The 15,410-nt window shown below is 51.9% G+C and overlaps 1 protein-coding gene across 1 annotated transcript; it reads left to right on the top strand.

Annotated features, from left to right (window-relative positions):
• Positions 1-586: 586 nt before the first annotated feature.
• On the top strand, positions 587-14,446 carry pgpep1l (pyroglutamyl-peptidase I like). Its single transcript, XM_072492593.1, has 6 exons — positions 587-693; positions 1,071-1,153; positions 3,017-3,069; positions 10,011-10,127; positions 11,000-11,226; positions 14,181-14,446. The coding sequence occupies exons 1-6, from the start codon at positions 587-589 to the stop codon at positions 14,380-14,382; spliced, it is 789 nt and encodes a 262-aa protein (XP_072348694.1). The 3' UTR covers positions 14,383-14,446.
• Positions 14,447-15,410: the final 964 nt, after the last annotated feature.

Raw genomic sequence — 15,410 nt, 5'->3', positions numbered from 1 at the left:
TACCCCTCAGTTTAAAGCTATGTCCCCTCGTGCTAGCCATTTCCATCCGAGGAAGAAGGCTCTCACTGTCCACCCTATCCAACCCCCTGATCATTTTGTATGCCTCTATTAAGTCTCCTCTTAACCTTCTTCTCTCCAACAAAAACAACCTCAAGTCCATCAGCCTTTCCTCATAAGATTTTCCCTCCATACCAGGCAACATCCTGGTAAATCTCCTCTGCACCCGCTCCAAAGCCTCCACGTCCTTCCTATAATGCGGTGACCAGAACTGTACGCAATACTCCAAATGCGGCCGTACCAGAGTTCTGTACAGCTGCAACATGACCTCCCGACTCCGGAACTCAATCCCTCTACCAATAAAGGCCAACACTCCATAGGCCTTCTTCACAACCCTATCAACCTGGGTGGCAACTTTCAGGGATCTATGTACATGGACACTTAAGCCCCCACCTGTTAAGGTCTGGTTGGGATCTACCGGGAGCTGTATATTGTAGCCTTATAAATAAACCAAGCTTTGCGGACTCTCCGTGACATCATAAAGATTAGGGTGATCACCAGGGCGATAGGAATTATAGGATTGGTTGAGATGAAATCGGGTGGAAGAGAGGAAGCTGAAACTCCAACACGGAACAGTCAGGCTGAATGGCCTGTCTTGTTCTACGTAATTCAGGATTCTAACACAGAAACCTGTGGGTACAAGTCCCGCCCCAGCACCAAATTCAGGCCAGTGCTCCCAGTGCAGTACTGAGGGACTGCACCACATTCAGAGGTGCCGCCTTTCTTTTGGGTGAGACATTAAACCGGGGCCGTGCCCGACCTCTCAGGGATGACAGACGATCCGACCGCCTGTATTTCAAAGCCCATTCTCCCTGGTGTCCTGACCGATCGATTGTTTGACCAGTCACACTGATCGTGATCGCATTGCTGTTATTGGGAGCTTGCTGCGTGTAAATTGGGCGTTGCGTTTCCTACATCACAGCGGTGACTGCACCTCAGAAAGTCCTTCAGTGGCTGTGAAGCGTTATTGGTGTGTGAAAGGTGCTTGATAAATGCAAGTCTTTCTCGTTTAGATCTGTCGAAGACGGAGAAGTGACTGTCGGCTCGTCCCAACGTTTCCCAATGGATTCCAGCTCCCAACTCGTGCTGCTTACTGGTATCGCAGACTCTCTATATTCTGTGCAGCCTCTCTCTGTGATTTCATTTCCCCCGTCTCAGCACGGGAATCGATTCTTTGTATGCCCCCAGGATTATCTCTGTTCTCCCCTCCTCGCCCTTGTCAGAGGCAGCTCCTTCCTGCTCACACCCGTCACCCTTGGCGAGATGCCCAAACATGATGCCATCAGAGCCAGGCCCGACACATGCCCCTTGCCCAGCACCCACCCGGCGGGCCTGGCTGGGTCAGGAGTAGGAATCCTCGGCCAGCTATTGCAGCAAGTGTTGTCCATGGCAGCTGGGTTGCTTTGCACTGGGAGGAGTGAGAATTATTTCCAATCAACTCCTGGAGAAGGGGGCCTTTGGAATCTGGGTCGGTTGACATTTCTGGATCCAAAGGCTGTTGAGACTCAGAATAAAGTTTCCATTTTAGGATTGAGTCACAATAGACGGCATGTGGCACAGTGGTTAGCACTGGGATTACAGCGCCGAGGACCCGGGTTCGAATCCCGGCCCTAGGTCACTGTCCGTGTGGAGTTTGCACATTCTCCCCGTGTCTGCATGGTTTTCACCCCCACAATCCAGGGTAGGTGGATTGGCCACGCACAAATTACCCCTTAATTGGAAAAATAAATAATTGGGTACTCTAAATTTTTTTTAAAGGAATTTTAAAAACCAATTGAGTCAGGTATAATGATCAAAAGGTGTTCCACATAGAATGACATGTTATTTTGGGGTGCAAATTAAGGGTATGTTGCTAATTGCATCTGATAATTGATCTTTTTTTCTCTGTATAAACTTGCATCTTAGAAAATTCACTCATTTAGTGGTTTAACCTGTCCACAATGATTTGTCAACGAGGCATTTTGCACTTGGCTGGGAACTGGGGATACTGTTGGTTGGTCTCCCCATTTCCATGTATATATCTCAAAATTATTTTTTAAAAAAAATTTAGAGTACCCAATTCATTTTTTCCAATTAAGGGGCAATTTAACGTGTTCAATCCACCTACCCTGCACATCTTTGGGTTGTGGGGGCGAAACCCACGCAGACACAGGGAGAATGTGCAAATTCCACACGGGCAGTGACCCAGAACCGGGATCGAACCTGGGACCTCGGCGCTGTGAGATTGCAGGGGTAACCCACTGCGCCACCGTGCTGCCCTATCTCAATGTTACGAAGGTCATTGTCTAATGCGCTGCTCCTAACCCACATGGTCAGCTCAGTTGGCTCGTGTGTGATGGGGAGCGAGGCCAGCAGTGTGGGTTCAATTCCTGTGCCGGCTGAGATTTTACATGAAGGCCTCGCCTGAGGTGTGGTGACCCTCAGGTTAAATCACCTCCAGTCAGCTCCCTCCCTCAAAGGGGAAAGGCAGCCTATGGCCGGCTGGAGGAGACAACTTCATTTTCACTAACCTACACACTCTGCTGTTGTTACAGTGATGGGAAGGGCAGAGGTTGATCTAGAGGCTGACTTCCTTCACAGTTGACGAGCTTTCCTATGAACCTTAACTTGAGCTTCCAGATGCTTCCTTGCAAGAAGATGCAAGGAAGAGTCGCTGGAACAGTCTGGGCCAGAGGAAGTCACTGAGATCCAGCTGACTGGTCCAGGTTAAAGGGAAATATTAATATTTATCTCAACGCTCCATCTCTGGCTTCAAGTTGCTGAAACATTCACTTCAACCCCTGCCCTGTTCAACCTTTCCAAATGGTCACCACGCTGTGTGTCGAGGACTTAGATCAGAATTGTTTAGTTCTCCTTAACTTTAAGAATACACCTGGTCACATTGGATCTCACACGGGTTTTAAAGCTGGTGAGATTTATCTTGCCCTGTTGTCAGCGTTGCCTTTCCTCCACTTCGCAGGCTTTGGTCCATTCCGACAGTACGTCACCAACCCAAGCTGGACTGCAGTTCAGGTACTGAGGCCAACAGAAGAGCTTCATTTACGTTCGTTTTCTCTGACAGTCCATCGGTGTCAGCCTTGGCTCAAGGCCAGGGGTCGTGGGGTCGTGCGCTCAAGCTTGACCACAAAAATCAGGGTTGACGCTCCCCGTGTAGTATTGAGGGAGTGCTGCACTGTCAGAGGTACTGGGCGCGATTTCCGGGGCCCGGGGCGCAAATCCCATTTAGGCAGCTAAATCTCACGAGCGGGCCATAACGGGATTTGCGTTGGCGCGATCTTGTTTGAGATCTACCCTGCACTGCTCCCCCCCCCCCGCTGGTAGGGCGTGAATCTGGTTTCCACCAATTCCAATATCATTAATTGGTTTTATGCCGTACTTTCCTAGCCCTGTGTGACGATCCCTTCCCCCGGTCATGTTGACCACCACGACCGATGGGTGCCTGGATGTCTCAGGGTTGAGGGTCGAGGCTGGTGAGCGAGTGCCCCCTGGCACCCTGGCAGCACGTGCTGGAGAATGCACCGTGGGGTCTGAGAGGGGGGGGAAGAGTCGGCCCCAATGCTCCTGTGGTGGTGGGGGAGCGGGGTCCTCCATCGCCGTGGGGAGGTGGAAAGGGGTTCAGAGTTGTCGCTGGTCGGAGTGCCCTTAAAAAATGGCGCCCCATTCTCTGTGTAGCTGAGCTGGGCGCCCTTGTTCAAGACTCTCTTCAGGTTAACGTGCAGGTTCAGTCGGCAGTTAAGGCAAATGCAATGTTAGCATTCATGTTGAAAGGGCGAGAATACAAGAGCAGGATGTACGTCTGAGGCTGTATAAGGCTCTGGTCAGACCCCATTTGGAGTATTGTGAGCAGTTTTGGGCCCCGTATCTAAGGAAGGATGTGCTGGCCTTGGAAAGGGTCCAGAGGAGGTTCACAAGAATGATCCCTGGAATGAAGAGCTTGTCGTATGAGGAACGGTTGAGGACTCTGGGTCTGTACTCGTTGGAGTTTAGAAGGATGAGGGGGGATCTTATTGAAACTTGCAGGATATTGCGAGGCCTGGATAGAGTGGACGTGGAGAGGATGTTTCCACTTGTGGGAAAAACTAGAAGCAGAGGACACAGCCTCAGACTGAAGGGACGATCCTTTAAAACAGAGACGAGGAGGAATTTCTTCAGCCAGAGGGTGGTGAATCTGTGGAATTCTTTGCCGCAGAAGGCTGTGGAGGCCAAATCACTGAGTGTCTTTAAGACACAGATGGATAGGTTCTTGATTAATAAGGGGATGAATGGGGGGCAGCACGGTGGCACAGTGGTTAGCACTGTTGCCTCACGGCACCGAGGTCCCAGGTTCGATCCTGGCTCTGGGTCACTGGCTGTGTGGAGTTTGCATGGGTTTCGCCCCCACAATCCAAAGATGTGCAGGGTAGGTGTATTGGCCACGCTAAATTGCCCTTTAATTGGAAAAAATGAATTGGGTACTCTAAATTTATATTAAAAAAAAGGGGATCAGGGGTTATGGGGAGAAGGCAGGAGAATGGGGATGAGAAAAATATCATAGAATTTACGGTGTAGAAGGAGGCCATTCGGCCCATCGAGTCTGCACCGGCTCTTGGAAAGAGCACCCTACCCAAGGTCAACACCTCCACCCTATCCCCATAACTCAGTAACCCCATACAACACTAATGGCAATTGTGGACACTAAGGGCAATTTATCATGGCCAATCCACCTAACCTGCACATCTTTGGACTGTGGGAGGAAACCGGAGCACCCGGAGGAAACCCACGCACACACGGGGTCCCAAGCCGGGAATCGAACCTGGGACCCTGGAGCTGTGAAGCAATTGCGCTATCCACAATGCTACCGTGCTGCCCGGATATCAGCCATGATAGAATGGCGGAGCAAAGTCGATGGGCCGAGTGGCCTCATTCTGCTCCTATAACTTATGGTCTTATGGTTTGCCGGCTCTATGAGATCTCCCCCCCCCCGTCAGAGTGCTGGCGTTATCGCGCCCCACCGATTTTTGTTCTGGCAATGAGATCCCGGCGGTAGAGTTGGCTGTGAATCTGGGGAGAAACACATCGGTTTTCAGTCAGAACCTGACACGTGGCCATTTATTTGGAATACTCCACCCAGTGCCTTTCAGATGGGGCATTAAACCCAAACCCTGCTTGGCCCTTCCGGGAGCACTCTCAGGCAATGCCCCGAGCGATGTTTGAAGGATACATTTTAGCCAGGGATCCGGGGAGGAGCATCCTGCTCTTCGATTGAAATAGTCAAAGATCTTTCAGGCAGACAGGATCCCCGTTTAACATCATGGGAAAGACGGGAGCTCTGACAATGCAGCACTCCCTCTGTACTGCTTTGAAGTCTGCGGAGTGGGGGATCTGAATTCACACCATCCTGAATCAATGAAGAGCGAACTGATGCCTTTTGGGACATAGAATCGGAAAGAAATCTCATTCGGTTATTTATTTGGTTTACAGATGCTCTCATCTAACCTGTGTGTCACTGACCCCGTCTGAAAGAATTCCAGTGTAAATAATGTCAGGAAACCAGGGAGGTTTAGCTTGTTTGTACTGTGAAGGCCACTTTCTGTATTGTGTGTGTGTGTGAAAGTATTTGTGATTCTTTTAAATCTTAAGTTCGTCTCCAAGGCTGTACCTTGCAGTTGGAGACTGATAGTATTTTATTTTGACCAGACAAACCTGCTGCTTATTCCCCGACTCACAGCTTCGGGGACTGTTATGTCTTTTTGGTTAAAGAATCTGAATGAACAGGTCTAATTGATGTTGCTGTTGTCAGGGGGAATTGAAAGCACTCTGTTAAAAGACAATACCCAAGGTTACAATCCTTCCGAGTCCTGATGTGCCAATATTGTTTCGACAATACGATTGGATGGATTTGCGGTTAATGGCTCGTCTTCATCACCTACCTTCTCCTGAAGATCAACAATCTCAAACTCCTTCCCTCCCATGTTAGGGGAGGCAGTGGCATACTGGTAACGTCACTAGACTAGTAACCCAGAGGCCCACACTAATGCTCTGGGGACGTGGGTTCAAATCGTGCCACGGCCACTGGTGAAATGTAATGAATAAAATCTGGAACTGAAAGCGAGATTCGGTAATGAAGAAACTTTCATCGATTGTTGTAAAAATCCATCAGGTTTGGCTGGGCAGGTTTTTTTTAATGTAGAGCGAGAGCCAACAACAGGGGTTCAATTCCTGTTAATGGCCGAGTTTATTCACTAAGGCCCCGCCATCTCGACCTTGCCCCTCGTCTGAGGTGCGGTGACCCTCAGGTTAAACCACCACCAGTCAGCTCCCCCCTCAAAGGGGAAAACAGCCCAGGGTCATCTGGGACCATGGCGACCTTACCGTTGCGCCTTTAGGGACAGAAATCTGCCGTCCTTACCCGGTCTGGCCTACATGTGACTCCAGACCCGCAGCAATGTGGTTGGCTTTTAAAAAAATAAATTTAGAGTACCCAATTATTTTTGTCCAATTAAGGGGCAATTTAGTGTGGCCAACCCACCTACTCTGCACATCTTTGGGTTGTGGGGGCGAAACCCACGCAGACACGGGGAGAATGCGCAAACTCCACACGGACAGTGACCCTGGGCCGGGATCGAACCTGGGACCTCGGCGCCGTGAGGCAGCAGTGCTAACCACTGCGCCGCCGTGGTGCTCTGTGGTTGACTCTTAACTGTCCCCAGAAATGGCCGAGCGAGACACTCGGTTCAAGGTGTGGTAGTACCAGGTATTGTAGTACCTGAGAGGCTGATGACCATTGGTTAAACCCAGGAGTCTACCATTGGCTGTATTACGTAGCTCCGCCCTGAAGGCCGAGTATAAGAACCGGTGCCGTCCCAGCAGCCTTCACTTTCTGTACCGAAGCTGCTGGGGAAAAGGTTCTAGTAGATTAAAGCCTTCAGTTATGAAATCAGTTCGTCTTGAGAGTAATTGATTGCGCATCACAAGGGCAATCAGGATGGGTAACAAATGCTAACCCAGCCAGAGCCGCCCACTTCCTAAGAAAAACAACCCAGAAGTTATTCACTCTTTAAGGGTCTTTCTGCTCACCGATACCTCATTGAAGTCAATTTCCTGCATGAGCAGTGACTGTTTGGCCATGAGGGCATCACAAATGGAGTTTAATCTTTTCATGCAATGTCTAGGCAGACACATTCTCCTCTCGGGACACAGGAGAATGATTGGGAGAAGTCGGCCTTGCTGATATTACCTTCCCCTAGACCGTAAGAGGGTAGGAATCAGGTGCTGCCTTGGCTGAGCTCAGCTCCCTGGGTGAGGACCAGGATTGTGTCAGTAAGCGACGTGCTGCCAGTGGCGATGGGCAAGTATCACGGCTCAACTCGACCCCTTTGGCAGAGGAAGAAAAGACAAACGAACACGAGCAAGAGCAGGAATTGACAATTCTGTCCATTGATCCTGCCCCGCCATTCAATACGATCAGGTTGACCCCTCCCCCCAATATCCCTCAATTCCCTAAGACCCCAATAATCTGTCTGTCCCCATCCTTAAACGTGTTCAACAATGGAGCACCCACAATCCTCTGGGGGGAGGGGGGAATTCCAAAGATTCACAACACTTTGACTGAAGACATTTCTCCGCACCGCAGCCCAAAATGATTGGCCCCCCCTTATTCTGAGACTGAGCCAACACTTGAAATAGTGCAACACTATTTTATTGAGTCATTAACAGTTTAACATACACTCACTGTGGGTTAACACGATACTAGCTTTAACGAAAGACCTTTGCCTTGTCCTAGCCAGTCGATGCACTCAGCACATGGTGAATGTCTGTGCTGCAGGCTGTGAGCTCTGTCCTACTAGGAAGCTGCAGCTCGAATGAGCGGGAACTCTGATGCCCTCTGTCTTTATAGTGCCTGTGCTCTAACTGGTGATTGGCTGCGGTGTTGTGTGTGTTGATTGGTCCCACTGTGTGTCCATCAGTGTGTGTCTGCACCATGATATACTGGTGTATATTATGACATCCTCCCTTTTATAAAAGAATGTACATGTGTGGCAATAAATAGTGTATGGTGACAATGTCCCTAACTACGTGTGTGCGAAAGACATATTTACAGGACTATGTACATGAGAACTAAGCTATTTACATGGGAAGGTGCCTGGTGCAGAGAAGCAGTATGTAACAAGAATAACGAGATCAACACTATATACAAACCATGTAAATGATCAAACGGAAGAACAGAACAATTCAAAAAGTCCATAAGTCCACAAATTAAGTCTCTGAGGTGGGCGACGAATTCTGGTTGACCGTCAGGGTGGCACACCACTCATCGTCTGGATCGATGCTGTATACCGACAGCGGCTGGTGTCTTTGCTTCGGGGACAGCCTGTTTTTCGTTACGACACCGACTCGAAAAGGCGCCTTCGGGTCCTCGGTGTCACTGCTGTGTGGGAGGTCCGCATCGGACTCGGTGACCGTGAGTTGAATTGCCCGAACATTCCCGCGAGGCTGGCTGAAGCGATATGAATTGTCAGGCTGAGCTGCTCGGCAGAAGGCAGCATAGTGGCCAAGTCTGCCACATCGCAGGCATTGTCGAGATTTGGCAGGGCATTGCCGCTTTAAATGGGCAGAGCCACAGTTGCCGCACGTCGTAGCGTCAGCACGTTCACTGCGCCACCGCGCATGCGCGGTGCGGTCGTGCGCGCCTGCGCATTACATTCTTCGACGTCGCCGCCCCCTCGTTTGGTGCGCACAAGTGCGGGAGTCCGCGAGAAGCGCGTGAAATGGCCGCCCTCATCTTGGCTGAGGCCCTGGAGTTGCTCAACTGCTTGGACCCGTTCCGCCTCGTGGGGACCTTGCCGTGCCGTTTCAGCCGCTTGGATGTGGGAATATCGACTCGCGGCGTTTTCATGTGGGACACAGGTCTCGATGGCGGTCGCTAGGGTGAGTTGCTTTACTTTGAGGAGCTGCTGATGTAGGGGGTCCGACTGAACATCGAAAACGATCTGGTCGCGTATCATGGAGTCAGAGGTGGGCCCGTAGCTGCAAGATTGCGCAAGGATGCGGAGGTGGGTGAGAAAGGATTGGAAAGGTTCATCCTTACCCTGAAAATGCTGTTGGAACACGTAGCGTTCAAAACTTTCATTCACCTCTACGCTGCAGTGAGTGTCAAACTTGAGGAGGACCGTATCGAACTTTGTTTTATCTTCATCATTCGCAAAGGTGAGAGAATTGAAAATGTGGATGGCATGGTCCCCGGCCGTGGATAGGAGGAGAGCAATCTTCCTGATATCCGAGGCGTCCTCCCGGTCTGTGGCCTCAAGGAAGAGCTGTTTGAATATCTCCCAGTTGGCCCCGAGGTTTCCGGCGATGCGGAGCGGCGGCGGCGGGCTGATGTTGTCCATGTTGCAGGATGATGGAATGCTGGCGGAAGGTAGATCACTTGCAGGTAGGTCTAAGAAGTGCTAATATCCCTCAACTCCTGGTATCATAATGTGTTGGGCGCTCTGGATCCGTGGAACATATACAGGTCACCAACACTTGAAATAGTGCAACACTATTTTATTGAGTCATTAACAGTTTAACATTCTCTCACTGTGGGTTAACACAATACTAGCTTTAACTAAAGACCTTTGCCTTGTCCTAACCAGTCGATGCACTCAGCACATGGTGAATGTCTGTGTTGCAGGCTGAGCTCTGTCCTACTAGGAAGCTGCAGCTCGAATGAGCGGGAACTCTGATGCCCCCTGTCTTTATAGTGCGTGTTCTCACTGGTGATTGGCTGTGGTGTTGTGCGTGTTGATTGGTCCCGCTGTGTGTCCATCAGTGTGTGTCTGCACCATGATATACTGGTGTATATTATGACAACCCCCTCCGATATTGTCACTGGAATACGGAGACCAAAGCTGTGCTCAGTATTCCAGATGCGATCGAGACTTAGAGCAACAATTATACATCTTGTTAATCATTTTATTATTCGGACTCCCCAGGAGCTGAAGAAATTGGGTCTGGGGGAGAATGTACGACTGGAAGCTGTGGAACTGCCTGTTCACTATCGCCGAACCCAGGAGCTGTTGGCCAGGATGTGGGAGACCCAACAGCCACAGGTTTCTTTAATGCTTCTCCGCTGATTTCCCCGGGCACTGGCCCAGTTGCTTCGCATACGCTTTGTAACTGAAACACACTGGGCAGAGGAAGAAAAAAGAGCCCTGTCCTTTCTTTTAAATTTAGAGTACCCAATTAACTTTTTCCAATTAAGGGGCAATTTATTGTGGCCAATCCACCTACTTTGCACATTTTTTGGGGTTGTGGGGGCGAAACCCACGCAAACACGGGGAGAATGTGCAAACTCCACACGGACAGTGACCCCCAGAGCTGGGATCGAATATGGAACCTCGGCGCCATGAGGCAGCAGGGCTAACCCACTGCGCCACCATGCTGCCCCAGAGAGCACTGTCCTAATCGATACCCACTTGCCTCTGCCAGAGACAGTCGCCTTGCCCGCATGTGTGTGTGTGCACGCATCTGCAAATCAACTTGCTGATCTACCTGCACTCTCTTCCCATTTGGTATAGAGGGTCGGCATTCTTGCGACTCTGTCCTGATGAGTGCAAAGGGAAAAGCTTTGACAGCATGTCTCTTTTTCAGCGAGACTCATGGGTGTGCATGAGAGCATGTGTATATGTTTGTGGACATGTGCATGTACACGTAAACAGCGGGTACGGAGCAGACGGGCGGAACGGGAATGCTGCCAGACGGAGATTGTTCTGGTATTCACTATTTGGGCTCTGGGAGTACAAGGTCAGGATGGGAGGGGGCGTCCGGTGCCCATGGACCTGCCCCTTAGCTAGAGCCAGAGCGATCAGAAGAGGGTAGAAACCGGGTGGAATGTTAGAGATACAACTTTGCTTTAAACAGCAAAACAGTGGCCCACTTGGGCCTCAGATCGATCACACCCTCTACTTTATATATTGTTCAGCTGGCCGTCCATGTTGGGGTAGCAACTGCCTCGAAGCTGATTATTCTGGAACAATTGGCCAAGAATAACGGATACAAAGATTGCGACGTCAGTGGGGTCTGCCCAGTGGGAAACTGTTGTGTAGAAGGAGGTCCAGAGAAGATCGAGTCACTCATCAACATGAGAGCCATCTGTAAAAAATTATCAGGGACGGATATTGGAATCATTTATTCCAAGGACGCAGGAAGGTAAATAACGGAAACGGGAATACCAAACATTAAAGAAGTTCACTGATTTAGAACTATCGAATCCCTAGTGCCAAGGGAGGCCATTCGGCCCATCGAGTCTGCACTGTCCCTCTGAAAAAAAACCCGACCGAGGCCCACTCCCCCACCAAATCCCCCACACGGTGATGGGACGGGGGGGGGGGGGGTCTGTGAACGCCGGACCGAGGCCCACTCCCCCACCCAACCTGCACATCTTTGGACTGTGGGAGGAAACCGGAGCACCCGGAGGAAACCCACGCACACACGGGGAGAACGTGCAGACTCCGCACAGACAGTGACCCAAGCCGGAATCGAACCTGGGACCCTGCCACTGTGAGGCACCAGTGCTAACCACTGTGCCACACCTCAAAAGGATTTCGTGAAAACTCTTTTAAGTGCAGCAATTAAATTAAGTTTGCAAATGAGCAGCTACTAGATTTTAGAAAGAGAATCATCCCTCTCTCCCACTCCCAGCATGTGGGACTCTCACTGGAGTAAATTTAGAAAGCAATCGTGATCGTTTTTCTGCCGCAGCTTTCTCATGCATAGCTGCCTCAGATTAGTACGGTCCCATCACCGTCTCCAGCTCCACTGCGGGCATCATTGAAATATAATTACGGGGCCTGAGCTTTGTCCAAGACCTTCAGGGAGCTACCAGTTTCCATTTGGTCACCAACTACTATCGTGGAATTTGCAGACACAGACCCCCGTCCCATCACCGTGTGGGGGAATCACAGACCCCGTCCCATCACCGTGTGGGGGAATCACAGACCCCGTCCCATCACTGTGTGGGGGAATCACAGACCCCCGTCCCGTCACCGTGTGGGGCAATCACAGACCCCCGTCCCATCACCATGTGGGGGAATCACAGACCCCGTCCCATCACCGTGTGGGGGAATCACAGACCCCCGTCCCATCACCGTGTGGGGGAATCACAGACCCCGTCCCATCACCGTGTGGGGGAATCACAGACCCCCGTCCCATCACCGTGTGGGGCAATCACAGACACAGACCCCTGTCCCATCACCGTGTGGGGGAATCACAGACCCCCGTCCCATCACCGTGTGGGGCAATCACAGACCCCCGTCCCATCACCGTGTGGGGCAATCACAGACCCCCGTCCCATCACCGTGTGGGGGAATCACAGACACAGACCCCGTCCCATCACCGTGTGGGGAATCACAGACACAGACCCCCGTCCCATCGCCGTGTGGGGGAAATCACAGACCCCCGTCCCATCACCGTGTGGGGGAATCACAGACCCCCGTCCCATCACCGTGTGGGGGAATCACAGACCCCCGTCCCATCACCGTGTGGGGGAATCACAGCCACAGACCCCCGTCCCATCACCGTGTGGGGGAATCACAGACCCCCGTCCCATCACCGTGTGGGGAAATCACAGCCACAGACCCCCGTCCCAGCACTGTGTGGGGGAATCACAGACACAGACCCCCGTCCCATCACCGTGTGGGGGAATCACAGACACAGACCCCCGTCCCATCACCGTGTGGGGGAATCACAGACCCCCGTCCCATCACCGTGTGGGGAAATCACAGACACAGACCCCGTCCCATCGCCGTGTGGGGGAATCACAGACACAGACCCCCGTCCCGTCACCGTGTGGGGGAATCACAGACCCCTGTCCCATCACCGTGTGGGGGAATCACAGACCCCTGTCCCATCACCGTGTGGGGGAATCACAGACACAGACCCCCGTCCCATCACCGTATGGGGGAATCACAGACCCCGTCCCATCACCGTGTGGGGGAATCACAGACCCCCGTCCCATCACCGTGTGGGGCAATCACAGACACAGACCCCTGTCCCATCACCGTGTGGGGGAATCACAGACCCCCGTCCCATCACCGTGTGGGGCAATCACAGACCCCCGTCCCATCACCGTGCGGGGCAATCACAGACCCCCGTCCCATCACCGTGTGGGGGAATCACAGACACAGACCCCGTCCCATCACCGTGTGGGGAATCACAGACACAGACCCCCGTCCCATCGCCGTGTGGGGGAAATCACAGACCCCCGTCCCATCACCGTGTGGGGGAATCACAGACCCCCGTCCCATCACCGTGTGGGGGAATCACAGACCCCCGTCCCATCACCGTGTGGGGGAATCACAGCCACAGACCCCCGTCCCATCACCGTGTGGGGGAATCACAGACCCCCGTCCCATCACCGTGTGGGGAAATCACAGCCACAGACCCCCGTCCCAGCACTGTGTGGGGGAATCACAGACACAGACCCCCGTCCCATCACCGTGTGGGGGAATCACAGACACAGACCCCCGTCCCATCACCGTGTGGGGGAATCACAGACCCCCGTCCCATCACCGTGTGGGGAAATCACAGACACAGACCCCGTCCCATCGCCGTGTGGGGGAATCACAGACACAGACCCCCGTCCCGTCACCGTGTGGGGGAATCACAGACCCCTGTCCCATCACCGTGTGGGGGAATCACAGACCCCTGTCCCATCACCGTGTGGGGGAATCACAGACACAGACCCCCGTCCCATCACCGTATGGGGGAATCACAGACACAGACCCCCGTCCCATCACCGTGTGGGGGAATCAGACACAGATCCCCGTCCCATCACCGTGTGGGGGAATCACAGACACAGATCCCCGTCCCATCACCGTGTGGGGGAATCACAGACACAGATCCCCGTCCCATCACCGTGTGGGGGAATCACAGACACAGATCCCCGTCCCATCGCCGTGTGGGGGAATCACAGACACAGACCCCCGTCCCGTCACCGTGTGGGGGAATCACAGACCCCCGTCCCGTCACCGTGTGGGGGAATCACAGACCCCCGTCCCGTCACCGTGTGGGAGAATCACAGGCGGTTTTATATAACAGTAAGCTGCAAATATTAAGTTACTTCAAAATGGATACCTGAACTGACCTTTGAAAAATATCCTCAGGTATCTTTGCGATTACGCCTATTACCTTTCATTACACCATGGCAACAGGAAAGCTGCGTTCATTCACATCCCTCATCTTAATGACAGAATTACAGCCGAGATTATTGGAAAGACCCTCCAGCTGATTGTACAGGAAATGCTGGGACAACTGGAGAGCGTGCTGCATTGCGAGCGAGCAGTTCTTGGTAAAAGTGTTCGGTGAAGGAACTGCGAATCTCACAGCTGACATTCAATTGCCCCACCCTCACCACATTGAGGACAAGACTCATCAGCCACACTTTCTTCTTCCGCCTGCAGAACATCAGAACCATCTCTGAGCTGCTTCCCGCGTTTCGCCTTTCCTCATGTGCAAACTCCGAGTTAGGGGGTCACTGAGGCCCTTATCCATCTTCAAACTCATTTTAAAAAAAATGTAAAAAAATTTTAAGAGTACCCAATTAATTTTTTCCAATTAAGGGGCAGTTTAGCGTGGCCAATCCACCTACCCTGCACATCTTTTTGGGTTGCAGGGGCGAAACCCACGCAAACACGGGGAGAATGTGCAAACTCCACACAGATAGTGACCCGGGGGCCGGGATCAAACCTGGGACCTCGGTGCTGTGAGGCAGCAGTGCGAACCACTGTGTCTGCGCGCCACCCTTAAATAAATAAACCTGGTCAGAAGTTCCAGTTTCCATCGCTCAAAGCAGGATTCTCCCCGGGTTGTATCAGGCGGATGGATCACAGCCCTTCATGTGGTATTTCAACACTGAGCAACTTGGAAAGAAAGACATTTCATTGCTGTAGCGCCATTCACCACCAAAGAACAAAGAAAAGTACAGCACAAGAACAGGCCCTTTGGCCCTCCAAGCCCATGCTGCCCGTCTAAAGTAAAATCTTCTACACTTCCTGGGTCCGTATCCCTCTATTCCCATCCTATTCATGTATTTGTCAAGATGCTCCTTAAATGTCACTATCGTCCCTGCTTCCACCACCTCCTCCGGCAGCGAGTTCCAGGCACCCACTACCCTCTGTGTAAAGAAACTTGCCTCGTACATCTCCTCTAAACTTTGCCCCTCGCACCGTAAATCTATGCCCCCTATTAATTGACCCCTCTACCCTGGAAAAAAGCCTCTGACTATCCACTCTGTCTATGCCCCTCATAATTTTGTAGACCTCTATCAGGTCGCCCCTCAACCTCCGTCGTTCCAGTGAGAACAAACCGCGTTTATTTAACCGCTCCTCATAGCT

The sequence above is a fragment of the Scyliorhinus torazame genome, chromosome 30 (genome assembly GCF_047496885.1).
Source record: "Scyliorhinus torazame isolate Kashiwa2021f chromosome 30, sScyTor2.1, whole genome shotgun sequence".
NCBI lineage: Eukaryota > Metazoa > Chordata > Chondrichthyes > Carcharhiniformes > Scyliorhinidae > Scyliorhinus > Scyliorhinus torazame.
The sequence above is the reverse complement of the archived record's forward strand: the minus strand, read 5'-3'. Positions and strand labels throughout refer to the sequence as shown.

What these genes read in the sequence shown, in the direction of transcription:
- pgpep1l (XM_072492593.1), top strand. Translation starts at nt 587, where the DNA reads ATGAAATCGGGTGGAAGAGAGGAAGCTGAAACTCCAACACGGAACAGT. An exon ending in TCTAACACAGAAACCTGTGG is followed by an intron (nt 694 to 1,070) that starts GTACAAGTCCCG and finishes TTTCTCGTTTAG; the next exon opens with ATCTGTCGAAGACGGAGAAG. An exon ending in GGGAGACCCAACAGCCACAG is followed by an intron (nt 10,128 to 10,999) that starts GTTTCTTTAATG and finishes TATATTGTTCAG; the next exon opens with CTGGCCGTCCATGTTGGGGT.